Raw genomic sequence first — 27,275 nt, forward strand, 5'->3', positions numbered from 1 at the left:
AGCTAAGAGATATAAAAGGAAAGAGATATAAAAGAGCTGTAACCGTTTCAGAATTTTAGAAAGTCGAATGAAATTTACCTAAATATCTTTAAAACTTTAAAATTCATATTTTCAAGTGTCTTTTATTGTGGGAAAAGTAGTGATAAAGCCAGTTTGATGGTGGCTGTTAAAACATCTGTATGTGAGTGACTCCTTTCATGTTCATCTTACCATTTCTCTGTATAAAGAATTTTTAAGTATTCTAAATATTTAACCAGTTTTGCATAATTATACAGAAATCCTCTTGGATTTAAGAATAGTTGAGCTAAAACTTGATTGGAAAACTTTTTAAAGTATGAAATATGGCATGACTAACACTGAGGAGAGTGACTGAAAAATATTTAAGGAAGTATCATGTGTAAAGATAAAGTGTGATTGAGTATCTTTGCGAAGGCCTCACTGCTGATTATGAAACAGAAGCTATGTAATGGTCGTCTAGCACTAAACTATTGGATTGTTAACCTGTGTCAGATGCCTTTGGCATTCCCCACCAGTGTCTGTAGCTGAGGGTCTCTTGAAGTGCTGTCTGTGTAAGAAGCAGCCAAGTGTGGTCAAGTAGAAAGAAAAGATTTCTCAATACAATGGGTCAATTGAATAAGAAGAGATTATAAGAATCACTCAGTAGCAGTAAGGCTAAATTTAACCATAAATGCTGCCTGCCAAAAAACGTCACATTCTCTCTAAAAAATGAAAAAAAAGTTTTAAAAACCAAAAAGGTAGTTATTTTGTACAGTATTTCTGTCTTATATGCTTTTATGTTTTTATTTTTTGCATCCTTGACTCATCCCCATAAACGAAGTACAAGTATAGCCTGAACCACCGCCTGTGTTTAGTCCTTTTAGAAACTGTGTCCCCACTTACACAATGAGGATTGAAATCTGGAAGCAGATAGCCATCCAAGGTGCCGAAACCAGCATGCATTCTTTGTCTCATTGTGTAAAGCAGTCTTGGGAAAAAAATAAATAAATAAATGACGTCGTTGATTTCCAAAGGACTTAATCAGAAATCTAGTCACAGTTAAGGTATTCTTGCTCCTGGTAATGTGATAATATTTAACGTACGCCCCACTGTGAGGTGAAGAAAGGTTTGCCACCACCTGCCCACTGAGGGAACGTGTTAATCTCAGACCTGGATCTTCAGCTCAGGCAGCTTTCTTAACGTGACGCTGATTCACGGTAGCTGAGCTCCAATGCCAGGAGAGGGCCTTAGGATGGATTGCACAAGAGCTAACATGAGTCAACGAGTAAACTGGCCCTTACAGTCGGTCAGTTCTGAAACGGAAAGGTTGCCTCTCATACTGAACTGGTTTGCCTCTGATTCATCTGATGGGCAAGATTGTGCCTGCGTCTCATTGCTTCAGGAGTACGCACAGAGAGCCACCCAGAAATATGTTATCTATAATTTGCCAGTTGATCTAGATTTATATAACTCAGGTCTGTTGGGGATTTAAAGCTCCATTTGAGCCATTTTGTGCAAACTGCTGACTGGGGGAAAAATGGAGTCAGCCTTATTTTCTGCTTTTCATAACAGTGAACTGCCTCCTGACAATTCATCGTGCTTTGGCTTTTCTTTTGCTATTATGATGGGGCTGACTTCAGATAAATGGTTGGCAATTTCATAGAGCTGAGAAAATAAATCTGCAGAGGATATTTCAAGGTCATTTTAATAGGCTGTCTTCTGAAGCTCTGTCTTCAGTTTGTAACTATTCCCTAGCACAGCTAATGCTCTTCCCTGCCAAGTCAGTCTAAAAATGTTTTGTTCTTTTTTCTTCTTCTTAACATCAAAATGAAATATTATGGTGTGTGCATGCTAAGTTGCTTCAGTCGTGTCTGACTCTTTGTGACTCCATGGTCTGTAGCCCGCCAGGCTCCTCTGTCCTTGGGGGTTCTCTAGGCGAGAATATTGGAGTGGGTTGCCATGCCCTCCTCCAGGGGATCTTCCCAAACCCAGGGATCAAACCCGTATCTTATGTCTCCTGCATAGGCAAATGGGTTCTTTAACATTAGCATGACCTGGGAAGCCCAAACATTATAGTGGGGCACATCATATAGAACTTATCCTTTATGAAATATGCACATCTTACTTATAAAATTTTCTCCAAAGAAATTATGTTTTCTACTGTGACTTTTGGGAATCCAAGAAGGATGAACACTTCTCGCCTGAGCCATTGTTATGCTTAGATGAAATGAGCGAGATGAAATGTTTAATAATTCAAGTGATCCCCCTCTAAATTTTGTAGAAAAATACAATTAAAATGAGTGAAAATAGGAGCGAGAAAAAATGACCAAACATCAGGCATCCAGAGTGACCACGTACTCAGGTTTCTCTCTGAGGCTTTAGATCTGCGTTGGCGGTTTTAAATAACTCTTAAGATTTGTAATAAATGGTGTTAGGAACTAATGAAGTGAATCATTTAAGGTAATATATATTGGAAGTCAAGCTGTGTGTATGGTTAGAAAATCCATGATACTTCACATTCTTTTTCTCTACCTCAGTGACCTGCAGAAAAAGATGGTAGCTTATGTTATTTTTGTCACTATGTTGGGATATCTTCCCAGTTACCATAGTTCTTTGAGAAAGCAATAGTATTTAGATAACTTATAAGCACGTCAGAAAAAGACCTGTTTCTCTCTGTGCCATAGAAGGGTGATTATGACTAACTCCTCAGTGTCACACTTGTAATTCACCAACACAGACCCTAAACGTTCCCACCTCAGGGGAGCTTTGACCTGCCAAATGGAAACTCAAGGGAGCAATGTCATAATTTTGTTAGAATTTTGTTGATATTTCTGCCGCACTGTCCTCAAATGAAATACATATCATATTTACTGTTGGTTGTTTAAGGTGAAAAAGAACCTTTGGGTAAAATATTGTCTTGTTTCCCCAAACTTCCATTAACGTTCTTGCCGTTTTCCTGTACAGGAATTTTAAATTCCTGCAGATGAACACTTAACTTAGCACGTGGGAGTTCTGCTCTTCATCCTGCAAGAGAATTATTAATCCTCCCAGGCCGTCATGACTTTTTAAGATTCCCAAGCTATACATGAGCATCTTGACCTACTGCATTATTACTCACTGTTGAAATATCTCTGGCTGTAATATACTGCCTTTCTCTCCCTTAGCAAGTCTTTTGAAAAAGTATAACTGGAGGGTGAAGGCCTTTTCACAAGCAAAAGTTTTTAAGTTGTCTGTTAGATTCAAAACAAAGCTGCTGTATTTCTAGCTTGGTCTGAATTGTACCTTCTTGACCAACTTATATTTTCCAATGCTTCAAATTTATAATTTCAAACCATCAAAAAAGTCTGTTCTGCCACCTGAGTCAACATCCTAATAATGGGGTGCCATTATGTGGGTGGCCTCAGTTGATTTTGGGAGCTGGTCACAAGTTTCAATAAGCTTAACAGGCTTCCCTATTGGCTCAGATGGTGAAGTATCAGCCTGTAATGCAGGAGACCCAAGAAGGAAATGGCAACCCACTCCAGTATTCTTGCCTGGAAAACTCCATGGACAGAAGAGCCCGGCTGGCTACAGTCCATGGGGTCACAAAGAACTGGACACAACTGAGTGACTAATACTTAGTAAGCAACCTGTGGTCCTTTTTGACTTCTCGCGTTTTTGCATTAAAGGAAACAGAACTTTTTCCCAAGGTGGGAGGAGAATTACCCTTTAGCTGGGCGCCCAGCAGGGGGATGACACTTGCCAGTGAGTTTGTCTTTCTGGTCACAGTTGCCTGCCCCTCCCACACCCATGATCTGTTCTTGTAGGGTGCCCATTCTCTCCCTCTCCCGCTTCACAACAAGACCCTAATTATGTTTTCCCCTGCAGTCAACATTTGCATGTTCTTGTCTGCATAATGTTTTGCTTATGGAATCAAAGGGACTTTTATCACTTGTTCATGACAAATAGTGTTCAAGTTAATTTACATCTGTCTTCGTGGAATCCTACGCTGCGTGACTGTGACTGGTACTGGGAATGCCATTCTTCTCTGCTTCTGAGGTTGTGGTATTAACCTCTTACAACACATCCTTTCTGTTACACCATAGGTAGGCAGTCTGTACAAACCAGATAGCTGCTGTCTGGTTTAAAATGTAGTTTTTAATTGTATCTAAGTCATGCACATACATGGTTTGAATAGTCCACACATACATGGCTTAAATAGTCAAACCATTCTGCAAAACATGTTGCAACAGTAGCAAGTCTGCTTTCCAGCAGTATTCTTTCTAACCTTTAACTGCTTCTTTTAGCATTTGCATTTCTATGACCACATAGCACTTCTACTTGGCTGTTTCTTGATGTTTCTGTTGGAGAGGTGTATTATGGATGCACTTCCTGCTGTGGGATATGAGGATTCTTTCACGCCCCCCCCCACCCACCTGCAAAATCCTCTTCTTGGTCTGTGTTCTTTCATTTTATCAGTTTTAGCTAGACTCTTAATTAGGGGTTATATCATTGTGACCTGGTACATGGTCTTCAGGGCTAAACTATTATTTATGTTTCTGAACACCATTTTCACTTTGGATTAAATGAGTTTATAGTCAATGATTTTAGCTTTCTGTACCATAAAACTAGGCAGCACCACACTTTCCTTTGTTATGTAAATCTCTTCATATAAGCAGTTTTGGAATTCTAACAATGATATTTTATTGAAGGAATTCTAACTATGTATCACTACATACTGTATGATTGTATTGGAAAACACTCTTCCATTCAGTTTGTTCTTTAGACCAGTTGTCCAGCTGTTAACAGTACAGCTTGAAATGTCCCTTTTCCTACTATCCTGAAAAGTACTGTTGTCTGTCTCTTAGATTTTTTTCTCTTTTTCCTGCGGTCTCATAACTTAATAAGATTGTGAAATCATGAGTTACTCTCCTATTTTGGTGGAGTGTCTGTTTCAACTGCTTTTTAAAAAGAGTGAATGAGAAACATAATTTTTGAGGCCTTAAATGTTTTAATATATGTTTAATCTGCTGTTACGTAGCAATGGGGACAATAAAGGACAGAAATGGTATGGACCTAAAAGAAGCAGCAAATATCAATAAAAGGTGGCAAGAATACACAGAAGAACTATACAAAAAAGATTTTAATGATCCAGATAACCGCAATGGTGTGATCTCTCACCTAGAGCCAGACATCCTGGAGTATGAAGTCAAATGGGCCTTAGGAAGCAACACTAGGAACAAAGCTAGTGGAGATGATGAAATTTCAGCTGAGCTATTTCAAATCCTAGAAGATGATGCTGTTAATGTACTGCCCTCAATATGCCAGCAAATGTGGAAAACTCAGCAGTGGCCACAGGACTGGAAAAGGTCAGTTTTCATTCCAATCCCAAAGAAAGGCAATGCCAAAGAATGTTCAAACTACCACACAATTGCACTCATCTCACACGCTAGTAAAGTAGTGCTCAAAATTCTCCAAGCCAGGCTTCAACAGTACTTGAACTGAGAACTTCCAGATGTTCAACTGGATTTAGAAAAGGCAGAGGAACCAAAGATCAAATTGCCAGTATCTGCTGGATCATCAAAAAAGCAAGAGAGTTCCAGAAAAACATCTACTTCTGCTTTATTGACTATGCCAAAGCCTTTGACTGTGTAGATCACAACAAACTGTGGAAAATTCTTCAAGAGATGGGAATACCAGACCACCTGACCTGCCACCTGAGAAATCTGTATGCAGGTCAGGAAGCAACAGTTAGAACTGGACATGGAACAATAGACTGGTTCCAAATTGGGAAAGGAGTACGTCAAGGCTGTATATTGTCACCCTGCTTATTTAACTTATATGCAGAGTACATCATGCAAAATGCCAGCCTGGATGAAGCACAAGCTAGGATCAAGACTGGTGGGAGAAATAACAATAACCTCAGATATGCAGATGACACCACTCTAATGGCAGAAAGCAAGAGGAGCTAAAAGAGCCTTTTGATGAAAGTGAGAGAAGAAAGTGAAAAATCTGGCTTAAAGTCAACGTTCAAAAAGTGAAGATCATGGCATCTGTTCCCATCACTTCATGGCAAATAGATGGGAAAACAATGGAAACTGTGACAGACTTTATTTTCTTGGGCTCCAAAATCATTGCAGATGGTGACTGCAGCCATGAAATTAAAAGACCCTTGCTTCTTGGAAGAAAAGTTATGACCAACCTAGACAGCATATTAAAAAGCAGAGACATTACTTTGCCAACAAAGGTCCGTCTAGTCAAAGCTATGGTTTTTTTCAATAGTTCATGTATGGATGTGAGAGTTGGACTATAAAGAAAGCTGAGCACCAAAGAATGGATGCTTTTGAACTGTGGTGTTGAAGAAGACTCTTGAGAGTCCCTTGAACTGCAAGGAGATCAAAGTAGTCAATCCTAAATGAAATCAGTCCTGAATATTCATTGGAAGGACTGATGCTGAAGCTGAAGCTCCAGTACTTGGGCCACCTGAGGCAAAGAACTGACTCACTGGAAAAGACCCTAATGCTGGGAAAGACTGAAGGCAGGAAGAGAAGGGGACAACAGAGGATGAGATAGTTGGATGGCATCACCAATTCTATGGGCATGAGTTTGAGCAAGCTCCAGGAGCTGGTGATGGATAGGGAAGCCTGGCGTGCTCAGTCCATGGGGTCACAAAGAGTCAGACTTGCCTAAGCAACTGAACTCCACTGACCTATGTTTAATTAATAGTGTGACCAAACACTGTAATTCTGGGTTGAAAATTGTTTTTCCTTGGAATTTTGAAGGAATATCTTCTGGCTTCTGGTATTTCTGTTGGGCAATTCAAGGTTGTTCAGTTTCTTGATACCTTGTATGTGATTTGGTTTTTTGCGCTTGAAACTTCAGAGAGTTGCTTTATTCTGCAGTTTCACAGTAACGAATACTCCTTGTGGATCCACTTTCAGTCCTTGTGCTGTGTCCACAAATAGTCTTTCATTGGGAAACTCACATCTCCTTTAAAACTGAAATTTCTTGAAAGTTTTAAATCCTTCCCTTTTTAAGAAAATTATCTTTTTACTCACTTGTTTGGACATTTGACTAGTCTGCTCTTTTTCTTATCTTTATGCTTCTATTATGTAGGTGTTTGACTTTTCTGTCAGTTTCTAAGAGATACTCTCAGCTTTCTCTTTTAACTCTTCAATTGAGTTCTTAAGTTTTTCTATCATATTTTTCATTTCCAAGAACTATTTTTTATTCATGTAATGTTTCTTTTTTCCATAGCATTCTCTTCTCCTCCTCTTTCTTCCTTAAAAAAACAAAAAAAAACAAAACAGTTGCAATATCTACTTCTCTAAAGACATTTACGATAGAATATTTTGGGGGGATGTCATCCTTTGCCCCTTTTCCCCCTATGCCGACTCAGTCTTTGTAAGGGGGAAAGGGTGAAATTCTTTGAACTGAATGTTAGATCCTTTGTCTTATCTAGTCATTTTTTTTAACTCGTCATCTGACATCTAGTTTGTTACCTTCACTTTTTTTCAAGTGATCCTTACTTTGTTCAAGATTTTATTCCAAAGTGACCTTCCACAGAGAAGTCTCTCTATTAGAGAGACTCTAGAAGAGTCTAGAAGTCTCTCTAGAGTATGCTGAGGAGAGAAAGTTACATAGTATCTGTATCCTTAAATCCTCTGAAATAATTCAGGGCATCTACAAAATTCAAACTGTTTTCGTAATAAAATACCAAGATAATATTTTCCCCTTTCACACATTCTCTCAGGAGTTTAACAGTGGTTTCAGGATGTGTGATATTGCAACAAATTGGACGCAGTACATTTGAGAATTTGTCTGCCATTACTCCAGACTTCTAAAGAAATGCAAAAGTGTAAAACAGTGCCTATCTTCTCACTAATATCTTTCATGTAATAAATAGTTTTAATTTTATTTCTATAAAATAAGTTTCCATGGATGTAATAATCCATAAACACAAGAGTTCTTTGGAAACTTTAGTACTTTGGAAGGTTGTCAAGGGGTCATGCAACCAGGAAGGTTGACAACGTCTTCTCTGAAGCTGGATTTATAAACATATAGCTCGGGTATTTATTAAATATTTAAATATTCTGGAATAACTTATCTTGTTAAAAAAAATATATATCCTTCCAGGAAGTAACAGGTGTTGGTGAGGATGTGGTTAAAGGAGAACCTTTGAACACCCTTGGTGGGAGTGTAAATTTATGCAGCCACTATAAAAAACAGTATGGAGGTTCCTTTAAAAAATTAAAAATAGAACTACATATGACCCAGCAACTACACTTCTGGGTATTTATCTGAAGAAAATGAAAACACTAACTCAAAAAGATACATTCACCCCAGTGTTCACTGAAGCATTATTTATAATAGCTAAGATATAGAGACAACCTAAGTTTTCACTACTCAGCAATAAAGAGAAGGAAACCCTGTTGTTTGTGACAACATGGATGGATCTGGGAGGAATTATGTTAAGTGAAATAAGAAAGATGAATTCTATATGATCCCTATATGTGAAATCTTAACAATAAAAACAACAAAAAAGCTCATAGATAACAGATTGATGGTTGCAGGAGAGGGTATGAAGAGGCGGGCCAATGGGTGAAAGTAGTATTCAGAAAGAACAAGCTTCCAACTGTAGAGTAAGTAATGAGAATGTAATGTACAGCCTGGTAACTACAGTTAATAATACTGTGTTGCATACTTGAAATAAGATCTTGAAAGTTCTCATTACAAGACAGAATATATGACTATATATGGTGATGAATGTTAACTAGACTTAATGGTGATCATTTTGCAATATGTACAGATACCAAATCATTAAACTAATATCATATATCAATTGTATCTCAATTAAAAATTTTTTTAAAGAGGTACCCCTCTTTATTTCCTCCCTCCCAGTCTTTATTTTGTTTGTTTTTATATTCTCCCTTATTCTTAGATGATTCTCCCAGAGTCATTTTCTTTTTCTATCCTGGATAGAACAAATTTTTTAAACTTTTGATTGTTATACTTTATTTTTTATTAGAGAGTTAGAGTTAATAGTTACACTGGCCTACCCTATGAGTGATACAAATGATTGATCAGCAACTTTTTAATGTGTTAAAGTGTGGCCCCATTTAGCCGAAATCAGTTGCTTAAATGAATATTTAAACAAGGGCTTTAACATGAAAAATTAGTGCAAAATCTTAATTGTCTTTCAACTTTTAAATAACCATGCTATCAAATAAAAACCAGTGAGCAAAGGAAATGTATGGTTGCATTTGGCAATATGATGTATAAGTAAAAGAACCATTGTATTATCTATTATTTTAGATGAAAAAGAGAAATTCGAACCCACAGTCTTCAGGGATACACTTGTCCAGGGGCTTAATGAAGCTGGTGATGACCTTGAAGCTGTAGCCAAGTTTCTGGACTCTACAGGCTCAAGATTAGATTATCGTCGCTATGCAGACACACTCTTCGATATCCTGGTGGCTGGCAGTATGCTTGGTAAGCCATATACTAGAGCATCTTATAGTATTATGTACTTTCAATTCTATTGAAATATTTTCTTATGAGACAGAATCTTTATAAGCTTTACATGCATGATAGTTGATTTAAAAAAAATACAAATGGGAGTCTGTAAAACTTTTACCTAGATTATGATTTGGAATGGTGTTGATGTGGCTGTGAAATGTTTGTTGGTTAAGAGAGGCATAGCACTGAGAACTTTTGTTGACAGACAACATGGTTGGCCACTTTGCTGTAGCTAAAAGCCAACTTTCCTATGTGTCCCTAATCTTTGAATGTTTCTGGAGTGGATTTAGGAGGGGTAATTTCTGCATTATAGTTGGGGATCGTCTAGATCAGGGGTCCTCAACCCCTAGTCCGTGGGAAAGTTGTCTTTCGTGAACCCAGTTCCTGGTGTCAGAGAGGTTGGAGACCACTTATCTAGATCATTGCAGTATATTTAAGGGGCTTACCTAGTGGCTCAGACAATAAAGAATCTGCCTGCAAGTTAAATCCCAATTGCCATCGCACCTTTCTTTTTAGTCCCATCCACCCTTTTTTTTGGTACAATGAGCAGTGAGATTTAACTTTGTCAACAAGTTTAAAAAGAAGTTCCAGTGTTTCATTAAATATCATTTCATCAATCAATAATAAAATGCCTAAGAAATATAGTTTGTATTTAGTTTTTAAAAAATCCTCACAATTGTGAGTGTGTAACTAAAAGGATTAAAGATAGAAGTTTGGAAATTATTAAAAATAGGTAAAAAGCAAAATAAAAACTGTGTCTTACAGAGCAGGGGCATCAGGGGAAAAGGTTTCAGAATACTATTTAAGTGTCCTGGTGTGTTGATCTAAATGTTTATTAGGTATCACGACCACTCATTTTTCCTCTCATAGTTGTTCTTAGAACTTGGTTTTGGTAACTACTTCCTATGGTAATCGTAAATCACTGCAAGTGGTCAGATCCCCAGGTCAGTGGTTTTCAACCACCTGAAGGACAAATGCAAACATATGCAAGTGTTTTGGTTGTCACAAAGACGTGGGAGTGGAGGCCGGGTATGCCACCTACTCTGCTGTGCAAGGAACATTCTGTACAATCAAAAATTGCCCTGCACAGCATAGTGTAAGTGCCTTTCATTGAGAAATGTTGCTTAGGCCAACCTACTGTAAGACAGGGTATATACAACCTTTCTAGATAGTGCTGTGCTGTGCTTAGTCACTCAGTTGTGTGCGACTCTTTGCGACCCCATGGGCTGTAGCCTGCCAGCCTCCTCTGTCCATGGGGATTCTCCAGGCGAGAATCCTAGAGTGGGTTGCCATGCCCTCCTTCAGGGGATCTTCCCACCCAGGGACTGAACCCAGGTCTTCTGCCTTGCAGGTGAATTCTTTACCATCTGACCCACCAGGGAAGCCTATCTAGGTAAAGCTACCCTTTAATTCTTCACTCTGAGCTCTTATATCTATCTGTGCTGGTCCATGGCCCCATTCACTTCCACACTCCTTTTTGATGTGAACTGCTGGCTTTCACTATGTGCCAAGTTTATTTCTATTGCTACTTTTTATGAAAATCTCATTATCGTTATAGGTAATTCAAGTCCATGTATAAAAGCACTTTGTAGTGTGCTCAAATCCCAATACTCAGAAATTGCTGTTGTTGTTCAGTCACTAAGTCATGTCCTACTTTTTGTGACCCCATGGACTACACTACACCAGGCTTCCTGTCCTTTATTATCTCCCAGAGTTTGCTGAAACTCATGTCCATTGCTTTGGTGATGCCATCCAACCATCTTATCCTCTGTTGTACCCTTCTCCTTCTGCCTTCAACCTTTGCCAACATCAGGGTCTTTTCAAATGAGTCAGTTCTTCGCATCAGGTGGCCAAAGTTTTGAAGCTTCAGCTTCAGAATCAGTCCTTCCAGTGAATATTCAGGATTAATTTCCTTTAGGATTGACTGGTTTGATCTCCTTGCAGTCCAAGGGATTCTCAAGAGCCTGCTGTAGCCCCACAGTTCAAAAGCATCAGTTCTTCAGTGCTCAGCCTCCTTTGTGTTCCAGTTCTCACATCCATACATGACTACTGGAAAAACCATGGCTTTGACTAGATGGACCTTTGTCGGCAAAGTGACACCTCTGCTTCTTAATACACTGTCTAGGTTTGTCATCAAAAAGCAGAGGCATCACTTTGCCGACAAAGGTTTGTCATAGCTTTCCTTCCAAGAAGCAAGTGTCTTTTCATCTCATGGCTACAGTCACCATTAGCAATGATTTTGGAGCCCAAGAAAATAAAATCTGCTAGTTTTTCCCCATCTGTTTACCATGAAATGATGAAGTGATGGGACCTGATGTCATGGTCTTAGTTTTTTGAATGTTGAGTTTCAAGCCAGCTTTTTCACTTTCCTCTTTCACTCTCATCAAGACACTCTTTAGTTCCTCTTCACTTTCTGCCATTAGAGTGGTATCATATGTACATCTGAGGTTGTTCATGTTTTTCCCAGTAATCTTGATTCCAGCTTATGCTTCATCCAGTCCAGCATTTTGCATGATGTACTCTGCATGTAAGTTAAATAAGCAGTATGACAATGTACAGCCTTGATGTACTCCTTTCCCAATTTGGAAATAGTCTGCAGTTCCATGTCCAGTTCTAACTGTTGCTTCTTGGACTATATACAGGTTTCTCAGGAGACAGGTAAGGTGGTCTGATATTCCCATCTCTTTCTAAGAATTTTCCACAGTTTTTTGTGATCTACACTGTCAAAGGTTTTAGCGTAGTCAATGAAGCAGAAAGTAGATGTTTTAAAACAAGTATAATCACTGCAGATGGTGATTTTAGCCATGAAATTAAAAGACGCTTACTCCTTGGGAGGAAAGTTATGACCAACCTAGATAGTATATTAAAAAGCAGAGACATTACTTTGTCAACAAAGGTCCATCTAGTCAAGGCTATGGTTTTTCCAGTAGTCATGTATGGATATGAGAGTTGGACTGTAAAGAAAGCTGAGCACAGAAGAATTGATGCTTTTGAACTGTGGTGTTGGAGAAGACTCTTGAGAGTCCCTTGGACTGCAAGGAGATCCAACCAGTCCATCCTAAAGGAGATCAGTCCAGGGTGTTCATTGGAAGGACTGATGTTGAAGCTGAAACTCCAGTACTTTGGCCACATGATGCGAAGAATTGACTCCTTTGAAAAGACCCTGATGCTGGGAAAGATTGAGGGCAGGAGGAGAAGAGGACAATAGAGGATGAGATGGTTGGATGGCATCACCAACTCAATGGACATGAGTTTGGGTAAACTCCGAGAGTAGGCAATGGACAGGGAGGCCTGGCGTGCTGCAGTTCATGGGGTCACAAAGAGTTGGACATGACTAAGCAACTGAACTGAGCTGAAGTGTGCTCAAATGCCAATACCCAGAGATAACTATTGTTAATATTTGGTTAATTCTTTTCTACAGATCTTCTTTACCTAAGTGCATAAACTTTTGAGGATGGGATGATATTATGCAAACACAATAACTCTCTCTGCTGTTTTGTATTTACTCTGCAGTATGTTGTTGTCTTTCTTACTATAATAAGTGTTACCTCAAACGATTCTGAAAAGAATGAAAACCATATTAAGAGTGAGATTGAACCTTTCCTGTTGTGATTATTGGCTTTTTCAATTTCCTTAACTATTATAAACTTTTACTGATACACTGGTAAATTGTGTGCAAGGAAAATCTTTGGTCAGTTTTGGTTCTTGTCAAAGTCACAAATGACTTCACCCGTCAATCTGGGGCACCCTTTTCAGCTCTTAGTACTTTCCTGGCAGCACTGTTGACCCTTTGATCATCCTTGAAGTGTTTCCCTTTCTTTCCTTTCATAGACCATTTAGACTCCCTACTCCCTCTCTCAGTGCCACTTCTCATATGGCTCAAGGTTTCCATATTTGCCACCTCACATATGTTCAAAGTTATATGCTTTGCATTGATTGTCTCAAGACTTCATTTACCGTCTCCATAATGATGATCAGCAAATTTATAGCTACAGCCCATACCAGGATCACAAGGTCTGCAGCATCTTGCCTCTCTCTTACTCATAGAACTTAGAGTTCAAGGGGAGATTCCTTCACCACCACCTTCATTTTACAGACACACACATTGAGCGCTCTTTGTCAGTCTTTCCACTGTTAGGCTTTTTTCCTAATAAACCACATATGTTTGAAAAAAAGAATTCATGTTTTCACGCCACATTCATATGCCCAAAACAGCGTAGGACAAAATGTTTGGTACGGTGTATGAGCACAGTTAGTATAACCCCAGATATCTACCGAGGCCAGACCTATGATGTAATGAAAAAAGTTAGCCACATTATTTTTATATAAACATTTTGTTTGCTAATTTAGTATGTAAGAGTTTTCTTCACATTCACAAAAATATTTAGCTTCCACTGCTATTCTTGAGACAATAGTTATCTTGGCTTTTCAATTGTATACTTTGAAGAGGAGATACAAGAAACACCTTACTTTTCTTCTATTTCGAGAAAAACAGAAAATTTCACAAAATTTTTAGAAATGGCAATTAATACTTGGTCCCACTATTGGAAAAAAAGCGAGGTGTGTTATTATTATTGTGTACACATATTATTAATGTTTAACAAATATTTTGTTTTGTAAGAGAATGCAGTTCTTAATTTTTACCTCTTTAAAGACTATAGTTTCCAAATCAGACTTTTCAGTTATATAACCTCTATCAGATAGGAATCATTAGTCCAGAGGTTTTAGAAGATTATCCTCTTAATAAAATTTTGTTCCCCTCCCCCCAAAACAAATTTGTTCTAGGTGGTTGTATTCATTATAAAGGGCTAATTGAATTGTGCATAAATTAATTGCATGAGAACAGACTCCTGAAGGAGCTGACTTTTCTAACAACGAATTTACTTATAAAACTGTAAGAAACAATTGGCTATTTGTGGCTCATCTCATCCAAAGGTATGAAATATGACTCAAATCAAAACACTAAAATATGGCCTGTACAAATATCTACTCAACAAATATTTGAGTGTATAGTAGTTATTAACCTAATTTGACTTGCTCAAATTTCCACCCTAATTCTGATGAAGTAAAATCAGAAAACAAAACTACCTAGTGTTCTGACTCTGGTCGTCTAATCAACCAATGTTTGTAATGGCCACCATTGACACTTATAGGAGGAGCCTTTGAGCATGTGTGCATGAGTGTCTGACTTTTTGCAGCCTCATGGACTGTAGCTTGCCAGGCTCCTCTGTGTGTCCATGGGAGTTCCCAAGCAGGAATACTGGAATGGGTTGCAATTTCCTTTTCCAGGGGATCTTCTCAACCAGGGATTGAACTTGCATCTCCTGCATTGGCAGGTGGGTTCTTTACCATTGTGCCACCTGGGAAGCCCTCTGAATGAGGAAAGTTGAGTGGTAGAAAAAAGGCGTTCTTTTGTTCTAATCCATTTATTTGTCCATTTCTTCCATGATACTATATAGGGTATGGGGGCAAAGATGAGCAACAATAAAATACACTCTTTCCTAGCCAATGCAACTGCTGGTGATCAAATATAAATGACAAGGGGTCAGAGTGTATACTGATCAACACTGTGTGGATAACTGGGTTAGTGAGGAGGAAACATTCTTGATACCTACTGAAGTGGAAACCATCAAGATCTACTATAAAAGCCAGGTCTGGAGAGTACTAGTGTTGGTGAACTGGAGTCCAGCAAAATATTAGTAACAAACCTGGAAAGTGAACCATGTTCTGATGCGGGAAACATCAGGAACTACATTGAGAATAATCGAATTAAATTCACTGAGTAAATGTTATTGTTTAGCTATCGTGGTTAAGGATACACTTTGGTAAGAACCAGACTTACAGGGTCCAGTGAAGTCAAGTATGTAGATCAACAGTCCCATACCCTGTGGTAGGAATACACATTCGAATAGCCATTTTGCATTATCATAGAAGTATAAACAAGGGCGGTGCAGTGATCAGGACTCTGCTTCCAGTGCAGGGAGCATGGGTTCAGTCCCTGGTTAGAAAGCTAAGATCCTGCATGCTACACAGCACAGCAAAAACACAAACCAAACCGTACAAACATCTTTTATAAGTGAATTAGTTTTTGGAAAAGTTAACTCCTTCACAAGTCTATTTGGATGCAATTAATTTATTCATAAGATTTAATTAGCCCTTCGTAATAAACACAACCACTTGAACGCAATTTTTACTAAGGTGATAATCTTCTAAAAAACTCTGTATCTACACATGTACATCATTCTATGAACGTTTATGTGACACCTACTTTTACTGTTTTCCTAGATGTGCAAGAATTGATCTCTTGTACACATGCTCTTTTGATTTCAGTGCTGCCCTAATGGTCATTAACCGTTCTCTTACTAGCCCCTGGAGGGACACGCATAGATGACGGTGATAAGACCAAGATGACCAATCACTGTGTGTTTTCAGCAAATGAAGATCATGAAACCATCCGAAGCTATGCTCAGGTAGGGCCTGCCACTGAGAGATTGTTGTGCTGAAAGGGAAACCTTTAAATAAGATTTAAGAACAGTTAAGATTCAGAAATTCTTCAGGTCACTTTTTTAATAGAAATGTTCAGTAGCTCTTAAACATATGGAGAGATACTTAACTGCACTCGTAATAAGACAGTGATCATTAAACTTCAGGAAGATAGAGCGTTTTTACCTTTCATCCATAAGAGACATGAGGAATCATAATTTCTGTTGGAATATAAGTTGGTCCCAGCTTTAGGGAGAGTGAAGTGAAGTCAAGTCAAGTCGCTCAGTCGTGTCCAACTCTTTGCGACCCCATGGACTGTAGCCTATCAGGCTCCTCCATCCATGGGATTTTCCGGGCAAGAGTGCTGGAGTGGATTGCCATTTCCTTCTCCAGGGGATCTCCCCGACCTAGGAATCGAACCCGGGTCTCCTGCATTGCGGGCAGACGCTTTACCGTCTGAGCCACCAGGGAAGTCGTTTAGCACTATCCTTCAAAACTAAAACATCAAAGGATGAAAATCCATAGGTCTGAAAATCCATAAGTCTATTCACAGGCTACTGATTAAGTAGAGCTTGGTAATTCATATTAATAAACTATCAGGTAGCTGTTCAAAAGAAAGAGGCAAGGAGATACTTGTAATACATAAAGCCTATAAAGGATTTATATACAGATTAAATAAAGAACTGTAAGTCAAGAAAAAAAGGACAAGCAGCCTATTAGGAAAGGAGATGATTCAAGTGCATCACATTTATTGTGCACTTTATTTCTATTACTGTTACATTAGCTCTACCTCAGATCATCAGGCATTAGAGCCCAGAGGTTAGAGTTACTTTGGGGGTAGGGCCTCAGTGTATGAATTTAGGAGGAACACAGATGTTCGGTCCATAACAAGCGTCATTCCTCTTTGAAAAACAGTCCAGGATTCCACTGACACACTGGGAAATCCTGCTTGAGAGTTCTAACTGGATTGTGGGGGCCAGTAGTCTTTATTGCTCATCTGCTGAAATCATGTTTGTATTCACCTGGAGTATAATCTCCCCTAAACTCTGATCTCCTCCCATCATGTATCTCAGTGATTGTATCTGTAATCCCCTTTGTTTCAGTTATTAATATTTTCCATCTCTGTGTCACACAGTTTGAAAATTATATTCCTTTTATTTTCATCAAAGTCATTTTTTGTTTTCTCACCTATTATATTCTCAAATGGATTTGTTTTTTTTTTTTTCTACGTGCATTTTGATCCTGTTTTATCCCCCAGGTCATAATAACTCTTTTGAAATGTTTGTGGTTCTCATATCACAGTAGGAGAATGTTTAACTACATGTTTTTATTACTGTAGACCCGTGTAGTTGAGGTGAGTTTGCCTTTTAAAATTGTTTACATAATATTGACTGGTTTCTGTTATGCTTAGGTCTTCAACAAACTCATCAGGAGATATAAGTATTTAGAAAAAGCATTTGAGGATGAAATGAAAAAGGTAAGAATTCAGATGTAATATACTCTGTTTGCTAAAATGATGACAGGAAGAGGGACGAAATTTTTGCTTTTATAGTGGTAGTCCAGAGAACCACAGACCTCTTTAAGCTTTTAATAAATGCTTGTTGAGTGAAGAAATGAGTATGACAGATCATTAGCTAATAGCTGTAGAAAGAAATACACGATTAGCCTAGAACTTTTCCTTCATGTTTAATGTAAGCTAGCATGCTTTGTTCAAAGGAATATTTTTATAGAATATATAATTAGCTAAAGCTTATGAAAGAGCATAGCACAGCAGCTATTAATCACTAAAATTCTTTAATTTTAGAAGATGCTGTTTAGCAAAGGAGATAGAAGCATGCCTTTGGAATTAGTATATGGGTGTAAATCTCATTGGTTTTTCTCATCTATAAAATAGCTGCAATAAAAATATGGACTTTATGTATGGTTGTTGTAGGGATAATTTCTATGAGCTGTAAGGTACTTAGCACAGTAATTGACCTCTAATAAATAGCCAAATAAGCAATAGCACCTTATTAAAGAAGCCCTCTTTTCAGAAATTGCAGTATGTTCCTTTCTAGTTTGTAGCTCCTCTTTATTTATATATGGCAGTTGCAGATTTGTATGCTGCTTTGCCATCACTTCTGATTTTAGATATCTGCCTAAATTATAAACCAAGGGAATAAAGAAACCATCAACTTTGTTACTTTGCAACATCTACTTTGTTGCTTACCCGCTCTTGCTTCCCTTTGTTCAAAATGGTTCCATATATAGCAAACATTTAAGCAGCAAAATCATTTTTTTAAATCTGTATTCTCCGTGGCTCTACTTTCGTACAAAAAAATCCTTCAGCATGAAAACATACAACTATATATGCATACAGATGTTCTTCACAGTATTGAGACATAACATAAATTTTCATGGTGGGAGACAGGTTCATTAAATCGTGGTCTCTCTCTACAGTGGGATACTATGTAGTCAGTTAAAGAATGAGGCATAACCACATGAATTGATGACAGGAAATATCTATGATAAATTGTTAAGTAAAAGAGCAACCATTTGGCAGAAGTTTAACCTTAGCAAGTTACTTAATTTCTTTGTGCCTCAGATTTCTTTGTTGAAAGCCAGGATCAAGACTTTCGTAAATAGTCATATATACATACTGCTACTGCTACTGCTAAGTCGCTTCAGTCGTGTCCAACCCTGTGTGACCACATAGACGGCAGCCCACCAGGCTCCCCCGTCCCTGGGATTCTCCAGGCAAGAACACTGAAATGGGTTCCCATTTCCTTCTTCAATGCATGAAAGTGAAAAGTGAAAGTGAAGTCTCTCAGCCGTGTCCGACTCTTAGCGACCCCATGGACTGCAGCCTATCAGGCTCCTCCATACATGGGATTTTCCAGGCAAGAGTACTGGAGTGGGGTGCCATTGCCTTCTCTGCGTATATACATAAAGTGTTCAGAAAACTTTCTGCTCCACTCAGTGAGTTTGAGCTGTTATCAATGTATAGTTCAGTAAAAGCATGTGTATACATGTAGTTATTTATAAAATGTAGGCATATAGAAGTACATTTAAGAATCTGAAAGGACACATCTCAAACTGTTAATAATGTTTATTCTAAGGAAATAGGATTAAAGAGATTATTCACATTTTTATATTATTCTATGTTAGATTTATTCTACTAGCGTGTATTACATTTTTTTTACCATGGAAAAACATTTGAATGGATTAAAGTGGTCCATTATTTGGCTAGATGCTTAGAAAATAAGAAGTGTGTCATTAAAATAGAGGGATAGATAGGACCAAAAAATGATACTAAAGCATTCAAATAAACATCTTACCACTGTGCCCAATAATATCACTCATGGTTTTCTTCTCCTAGTTCATTTGAACCTTGAAAACTTCCTACTCGATTCATTTGATGAATATGCTTTCAAGAATTATTTGTTTTTCAGAGTATCCATTTTTTACATGTAGTGTCTGATTTTAATACTTATTTGTATAATTGAACAATATGGATATTAATTTTAAGAAAAGCTAACTTTTGCATCATTTTGCTAATATAATTGAGTTTTTGATGAATATGTTAATGTTCTTAAATAGTGTTAATATTTTTATCTTGGCAATTTTTTATTATTTACTTGTATCTTTCTTATTTTGACAATGAGGAAAAAGCCAGATTGATGTAAAGTATCTAGTTTTTATTTTCAGTTTTTTTCTTACCTCATTCCTGCCGCGCCCTGGAGCTTTAACCCCAATTTCTTTCACTCCCTCTTTTCTTGTGAGCTTAGAAAGTCTTTAAATCATTGAGACTTTAAAAGGCATAAATGGGGAGTGAAATGGGCTAGTTTGATTCCAGTTCTGCCACTTACTCATCATATAAATATTTGGAGAGTCACAACCTCTCTGTAATATAATAATTCTGTAACTGTTGGGGATGGTACATTAATATAGCCCTATTCACTGCACAGAGCTAACAGAATTTCATTGGCCATAAAGCACTTAATAAGTCTGTATTTATGCCAGTGATTTTTTTTTCATCGGTATGGGGTAATGAATAAGTCTGGAGAGCCCCAGTCGTGATTTTTGGCCCTGGGGAATCTCAGTAACATGCCTAAAGTCTGTTGAAACAGAGAAAAGTAGCCATGAAATACAAATATAGTACGGTCAAAACACTAGGTGGCCAGGAGGGTTAGGAAAAAGGAGGGCATGGATACTCTTAGAACTCACACTGGCAGGTGGGGTTTAGCCCCTTTGCTTTGCGTTCCCTTCCAAGTTTTCTGGGGTTGCTGCTTTGTCACTTCCTCTACTGCTGGGATATGATGTTGGCAGCGCTGCGACCCAGAAGGACCCAGACAGCATTATCACCTTCTCATTACAATTGTTCTTTCCAACCCACAGCAGTGGCCTTTTCTCCACTCGTAACTTTTCTTTATCTTATATCCTCCATCACCTCATCACCGGGGTTGGTGGTAAAACTCTATGATCTAAGAAATACCTAGTTTGAAGCTCACCATTTTAAAAAGAGGCATCAAGAACCTTGAAAACCCTTTTTTACCCAGTCTTGTTTTAAAAAAGTATGCTGTGGGCTCAAAAAAGTATATGCTAGATGTCAAAGCTTATTGACTTCTGTTTTGTTATAATGCAAAGAAAATGGGTGGGGTGGGGGTGTGGTGGGGGGCGCAGCACTAGGGGAGCATACAAAGAAATGAAAGGCAACAGTGTATTCAGAAGACACTTGGCAATGTTTACCCTTTGTCGTATACAGTCAAATTGCAGTTACTTATGTGACCTGTTTACACTGTTCTCCAAATGCCTCTTTTCCTTCCCATGAATGTTACCTGTAGCTAAATTGTAAGGAAATTTGGGAGAAAGGAACAAGGCCTGATAAAGTCCCTTTCTATAGCACCCAGTTTATAATGGGACATATGTGTGTGTCTCCAGTGAGTAAGTGTGCTACCCGTGAGCCGTCAGTTGGGAGCCACCTAGCTGTGGATGTGCACTGTTTGCTATTTTCCTACTTTAGTCCTTTGCTTTATAGACATGGTTTCTTTTGTTTGACCCGCAGCTTCTCCTCTTCCTTAAAGCCTTTTCCGAAACAGAGCAGACAAAGTTGGCGATGCTGTCGGGGATCCTGCTGGGCAGCGGCACCCTGCCTGCCACCATCCTCACCAGTCTCTTCACTGACAGCTTAGTCAAAGAAGGTACGCATGTTCATTTTCTTACCAGTCAGCTGGGAAAAGAAAGCCAAAGAGAAATACCAGTACCTCTTCTTGGCGTTCTCTGCTGCCCATCCGTGCTCCATGTAAGAGACTGTGTGTGTGTGTTCAAACAATAAAAAGATTGTATGTGTTTCTTGTAGGAATTTAGGAGAAAAATATGCACACCTATACAAAGACAATCAAAGAATAATAATAAACTAGAATTTTTGGCATAAGTCTCAGTCAAAGACCCTGAAATTGATCAGTTCTAAACTGTTTCTCTCAACATAGACGCTTACTGACATATTTTGCTGGGACAGTGATTCATTGTGCAGGACTCTTTATTCTTTGTGGGACATTTAGCCTTTTTTGCCCTCAGAAACAGAATGCCAGCCTAAAACACTTGCCTCCATTTAGTAGAACAGCCAAAAATGGGCCTTCACATTCCTAAATGCCCCCCAAACTCTTACTTCACTGGTTTGGGCCATTCTTCTGAACTGTTCCCCTTCAAGATCTTGTGCTCAGAGGTTCGTTCTGATCACATTTTTAAAGTATTCATTATGTCTGTTTTAGAAGTCCAGACGGCTGCCTAAGACTTTTGCTTTAATTTTAAGGCCTTAAGAGTTTGATGGGCATACATACAATTACATGGTTATAGAATAATACAGAAGTGGGCTTTTTTTTTTCTTGTAGGAGGATAATGATATTCAAGTTTTAACTGCAGTTAAACAAAGAGTTATTTTTTTTCTTAAAGACAAATTAAAAGAGCTTTTGTGAAAACATCTGTTTCTTCTTAGAATTGGGTTTTATTCCTACAGATGTGAAGTCCCAGCCTCATTCATGCCTGTAGTGAAATGAGTTATAATTTTCTTATAACTGAGAAAAGAATAGTAAATCAAGAGTCAAATCATATTATTTAGAGATTCTCTATAGTTTTAGACTCTCTAATTGTTATTAATATATTGTTAAAATATTATAGCACTTTAGAATGTTTTCCTGAAGAGAATTCGTGATCCTTCATGTTTTATTTATGGTACTAGCCATTTTATACTAGGGGAAAAAGATAAAATGTAAACAGTAAATGTTAATTAACATCAGACTTATCCCTAGCATTTATAACAGAAAATAATTCTTTCTGGTTGTATTAAGAACTTAAATGATGCATGTAATTTCTTTTGAAATGTATTAAAATTAAATTATTAGAAAGATAAATGGACAAATGTGATAGAGCAAATACAGCAAAATATTAACTGCTGCAGAATCAAGATGTTGAGTACATGAGTGTTTACTTTTCAGTTGTTCTTCTGTAAGAAGCTCTTCTTGAAATTTTTTATGGTAAAATGTTAGGAGGGGTAGGAAAGTATACTTTTGCGATAGAAGTGACATAGTGCCTCTGTCATATGGTTCTTCCTTATATTCCACCATCTTTAGAAACTAAAGTCTTAAACTTTTTCTTCCCAAATAGAAAAGGGTTATGAAATTATACCTTTTCCCCAACTTCCCACCCAACAAATGGCCAAGGGGAATCATCCACTCATCAGAATCTCAAGTACAAAGTTTCTCCAATCCTTCCACCAGGAGCCACGTTTAATGCACAGTGATAGGTTTGAGCCTGATTTTTTTTTTTAGACTCCTAGTTTCAGGCATACTTTATTTCTCTTACTTACGATGAGGATTACAAGATCCTTTTTAAAAATTTTAATTACATTAAAGACAGCATTCAGATTCTTATCAAAAAGGAATTGAGACATCAGTGTTTCCTTTTACTACTCTAGATTCATGAGAATTCTATATTCAAAGATTGAAAGATTATGACACCTGAGTTTAAAATTTAATTACTTGCTAATTAAGCTGATATTAGCTGTTAAAAGAGTTGTGAAAATATATTATTCTTAGAAATCCTGTAAATTATATTCTTCATGGAAGTGATAATAACAATAGTAATTTACTGAATACTCTTGTCTCATAAATATGGCTGTGGATGAAATATGTTAATTTAGTAAATCACAACTGTGTCATCATAAGAATTTTCTACATTTGTGATCCCTACAAATGTCTGTTTTAATTTCATTAAAAAATGATATAAGCAAAAAAAAAATTTTTAATTACACAAGTTTATATTAAATTTTATATTGACTATGAAGTAATGATAATATTAAAAATCCAGGTCAACAAGTTGACAACATAAAATTCTCTAGCTCATGTTTATTGTCTTAGTTTGAGGCTGGAGGGGCTTAGTTTCTCTGCTGTTCAAAAGAAAAACATTGGGTAAAGCTGGTGTCTGTATTAGTTGGACTTGTTTACCTGTAAGTAACTGGAAGACAGGACATAAATTCCTGTGTCAGGGCATTTCTTCTTTTTTTCTTAAATTTTATTTTTTACATTTTTTTAATTGAAGCAAATTTGATTTACAATGTTGTGTTAGTTTCAGGTATATAGCAAAGTGATTCAGATGTATATTCTTTTTCAGATTCTTTTCCCTTATAGGTTATTACAAAATACTGAGTATAGTTCCCTGTGCTATACAGTAGGTCCTTGTTGGTTATCTATTTTATATAATAGTAGTAGGTATGTGTTAATCCCCAGAGAAGGCAATGGCACCCCACTCCAGTACTCTTGCTTGTAAAATCCCATGGACGGAGGAGCCTGGAAGGCTGCAGTCCATGGGGTCGCTAAGAGTCGGACACGACTGAGCAACTTCACTTTCACGCTTTGGAGAAGGAAATGTCAACCCACTCCAGTATTCTTGCCTGGAGAATCCCAGGGACGGGGGAGCCTGGTGGGCTGCCATCTGTGGGGTCGCACAGAGTCGGACACGACTGAAGCAACTTAGCAGCAGCAGCAGCAGCAGCATGTGTTAAACCCATAATTCCTAATTTATTCCCTCCCCCATTTAAAGGCATTTATTTCTTATGTAACAATATATGTAAAAGTTGAACAGACTTCAGAGTGAACAGCAATATCATTCAGGGCTCAAATTTTTCCCTCACTATTAATCATTGCAGAAGGAGGGTGGTGCCAGGGCTTAGACTAATTAGAAGTCACCTGGCCTCGGTAAGATGGGAATTCTCTTAGGAAAGGGGACTAGAGACTGCTTTTAGACCACCAACAATAGTGAAGTCTTCAGTTCAGAAAAATCACTTTAATGTATCAACTACTCCTTAAATTTTCATTAAATAAATGCAACATTAATTTAGACATTTAGAGTGTTCACAGAAAAGCTGTCTATTAGTTATCTGATTACTTATATTTAGAAATAAATCCTGTTATAAATGAGTATGTAATTGAGTGGATTCCTGATTAACATAGCAATGTTTAAAATCTCTTTAAAAACATCCAGAAAAGATTTCAGCTGAAAACAAAACTGACATTTTTATAGCTTAACTCATGAATATTTTAAAATGCTTTTTACAAAAAGTAAAACTGTAAAGTAAATGATGCATGTTCATCTATAACTTTATTTATTTATACCTGTCACTATTGATGTTCTTTCGCTGGCATCATTTATCAGCAGATTAGTTGACATGTTGACATTTCAGTTGTACAGCTCATGATTTATTTGTTGTACCTCAGGATAACTGTTATAAACATGGAATATTGGTGAACCACAGAGTGAAATAGAGGCAAAACACTATAACATCCTTGGCTTTGAAAATGGTTTTGGCCACGGTAAAAATAAACTTACAGTTAAAACAGGTTGGAATTCGGGAGTCCAAGTTAGAAAAGTACTGTAACTTCTTTTTTTCCTTCTCATGAAAATATTCTCTTTTGAGTAATGAATAGCCTAGAGAGCTTTCCATTACCAAATCAAGTCTTTAAGTTATTTAGTCATTTCAGGGCACCTAATGGGAAATGTTGCCTTATGCATTATCACAAGCAGTTTTTCTTATAAAAGGTTTTCTCTCTCTCTCTCTTATTTTTAACAGGCATTGCGGCCTCATTTGCTGTCAAACTTTTTAAATCATGGATGGCAGAAAAAGATGCCAACTCTGTTACCTCCTCTTTGAGAAAAGCCAACTTAGACAAAAGGCTGCTTGTAAGTGTTGTTTGAGCAAAGGGTCATATGTTTCATGCTTCTGCCATGGCTCTGTTAGTGTGTGCAATGTAATACACAAATGCCCGAGTCTATGTCAAATTGGAACATGGATCCTTTTATTTCTGTATTATTGTAGCATAGAAACTAATTCCAGTTTAATCTTTGTTGCATAAATAAATGGAATGATAAAATTAAAGAGTCACAGGGAATATGGAGACTTTCAAATTTGGAAGTTTGCTGACATAGTGAAAAAATTTATCAGAATTACCTCTGATGCAGCTAATAACTGTAGAAATTTAAAGTTTTAATGTGAAATTTGAGGTCACATTGATCTCACCTAATTAGACATTTATGGGTATCTTGAGTCATAGTTGACTAACACTGATCTCAAATACAGGTTAGTTTCTTAACAAAATAAAAGTTTAAACAAGATTTCTTGTTTATACCAAGATTCCTTAGAAATGCTTAGATACCTATGAAAGTGAACAAGTTAATTGTAGTTAATTTGAAACTTCCATTATCATGATTGCTTGATTATATTTTTACTTCTGTATCTTTGTATTTTTCAAAGAAAATCAAGAAAAATATTTGCTCTCATAATTTCTATCTGCCCCCTATAATTTCTTTCTGCTAGAAGCCACAGCTGTGACAGAGATTGCTCCAAGTGAAATTGCCTTTACAATTTTAGGACAAAGTCTAAAGTTGAAAGACATGCTTGCCATGTTCTCTTTACCTAGTTTCTTATCTGTTTTCTCTTCCAGCGTGTCCTACTGTGCAAGGGTATTGATCCATGGGATAAGTCTAAATCTGGCTCATTGTAAACTCTTGTATTTTCAAGGACTTAAAATTCCTTTATCTTTTGCAATTTACCTTAAAATAGCTCTCTTGGAAGTCTTTAGAATTTGATAAAGAAGAGAAATTTAACTCTAGATTCTTGTTGATTTTTGCCACTGACAATACTTTTCATTTTAGTATGTATTTATTAAGTGTCTGCTTTGTGCCAGGCTCCAGCCTAGAAGTTGTAGAGTCAGTAGAGACAGGATAGAAAAGTCTCCTGCCTTTGTGGAACCCACTCATAGCAATGTAGGGTGTCTGGAAGTCACCGAAGACAAGTGAATAGGTTGTGGATGTCAGTGGAAGTTCATATGAAAGAGTGTGTTCTCGTCCCTGAGCCTGTGGAGTAGCTGTATCTTAGCTCAGCAAGGCCACTGAGATCTACATGCCCTTTCTTTCTGGGACCCATGGTGAAGGAAAAGCTCCAACCAGAGCCCTTCTGTCCTCATGTCAGAGGACAGGAATACAGGACAGCAAAGTGAGCCCTTCTGATGTTGTAGAAGCTCGCCTTCTTTGGCCAGAAGAAGTCAGTGAGAAGCCTGCCAGTGGGGCAGGAAGATTTAATCTACTCATGGGCTACTTCTCCACCTGTGAAGACAGGTACAACAAGGAGGGGCTTCACTGAACACTTGTATAAAGGAGACTGGGTGAATTATTAGGAAAAAAGATATAGTCGAGTACTACTTAACGCAGGACTCAGTTATTTCTCTTTTTTTAACTTTTATTTTGTATTGAGATATAGCTGATTAACAGTGTTGTGATAGTTTAGGGTGAACAGCAAGAACTCAGCCTTACACATACATGTATCCATTCTTCCCCAAACTTCCCTCCCATTCAAACTGCCACATAACACTGAGCAGAGATCCATGTGTGATACAAATAGGTCCTTGTTGGTTATCCATTTTATTTTTTTATACCAATTTATTTTTTATTCATTCGTCCTTAGAATTTTATGCTTATTATCAGGTGTTTTACAAGGCACTGTATGTGAGTGTGGGTTAGGGGGTAAAAGTGAACCTTTCTTTCCCATATTAAACTTTTGAAAAAGCTGTGCTCTTCTAACTGAAAGTATGGTTCCTTAAAGACGGAGAAGGCGATGGCACCCCACTCCAGTACTCTTGCCTGGAAAATCCCATGGATGGAGGAGCCTGGTAGGCTGCAGTCCATGTGGTCGTGAAGAGTCGGACACGACTGAGTGACTTCACTTTAACTTTTCACTTTCATGCACTGGAGAAGGAAATGGGACCCCA

The 27,275-nt window shown here is 37.7% G+C and overlaps 1 protein-coding gene across 2 annotated transcripts in view; it reads left to right on the plus strand.

The window, feature by feature from the left end:
- The window catches only part of BZW2 (basic leucine zipper and W2 domains 2), a 62,323-nt gene that overhangs the window by 18,150 nt on the left and 16,898 nt on the right, over nucleotides 1-27,275 (plus strand). For both annotated transcript variants that reach the window (XM_019958496.2, XM_019958497.2), the window contains exons 3-7: nucleotides 9,292-9,468; nucleotides 15,862-15,965; nucleotides 17,390-17,455; nucleotides 21,023-21,158; nucleotides 25,082-25,191. In XM_019958496.2, the coding sequence (XP_019814055.1) occupies nucleotides 9,292-9,468; nucleotides 15,862-15,965; nucleotides 17,390-17,455; nucleotides 21,023-21,158; nucleotides 25,082-25,191 (593 nt within the window). The remainder of the gene's footprint in view (nucleotides 1-9,291; nucleotides 9,469-15,861; nucleotides 15,966-17,389; nucleotides 17,456-21,022; nucleotides 21,159-25,081; nucleotides 25,192-27,275) is intronic.

Source organism: Bos indicus, chromosome 4 (genome assembly GCF_029378745.1).
Source record: "Bos indicus isolate NIAB-ARS_2022 breed Sahiwal x Tharparkar chromosome 4, NIAB-ARS_B.indTharparkar_mat_pri_1.0, whole genome shotgun sequence".
NCBI classification, from domain to species: Eukaryota; Metazoa; Chordata; class Mammalia; order Artiodactyla; family Bovidae; genus Bos; species Bos indicus.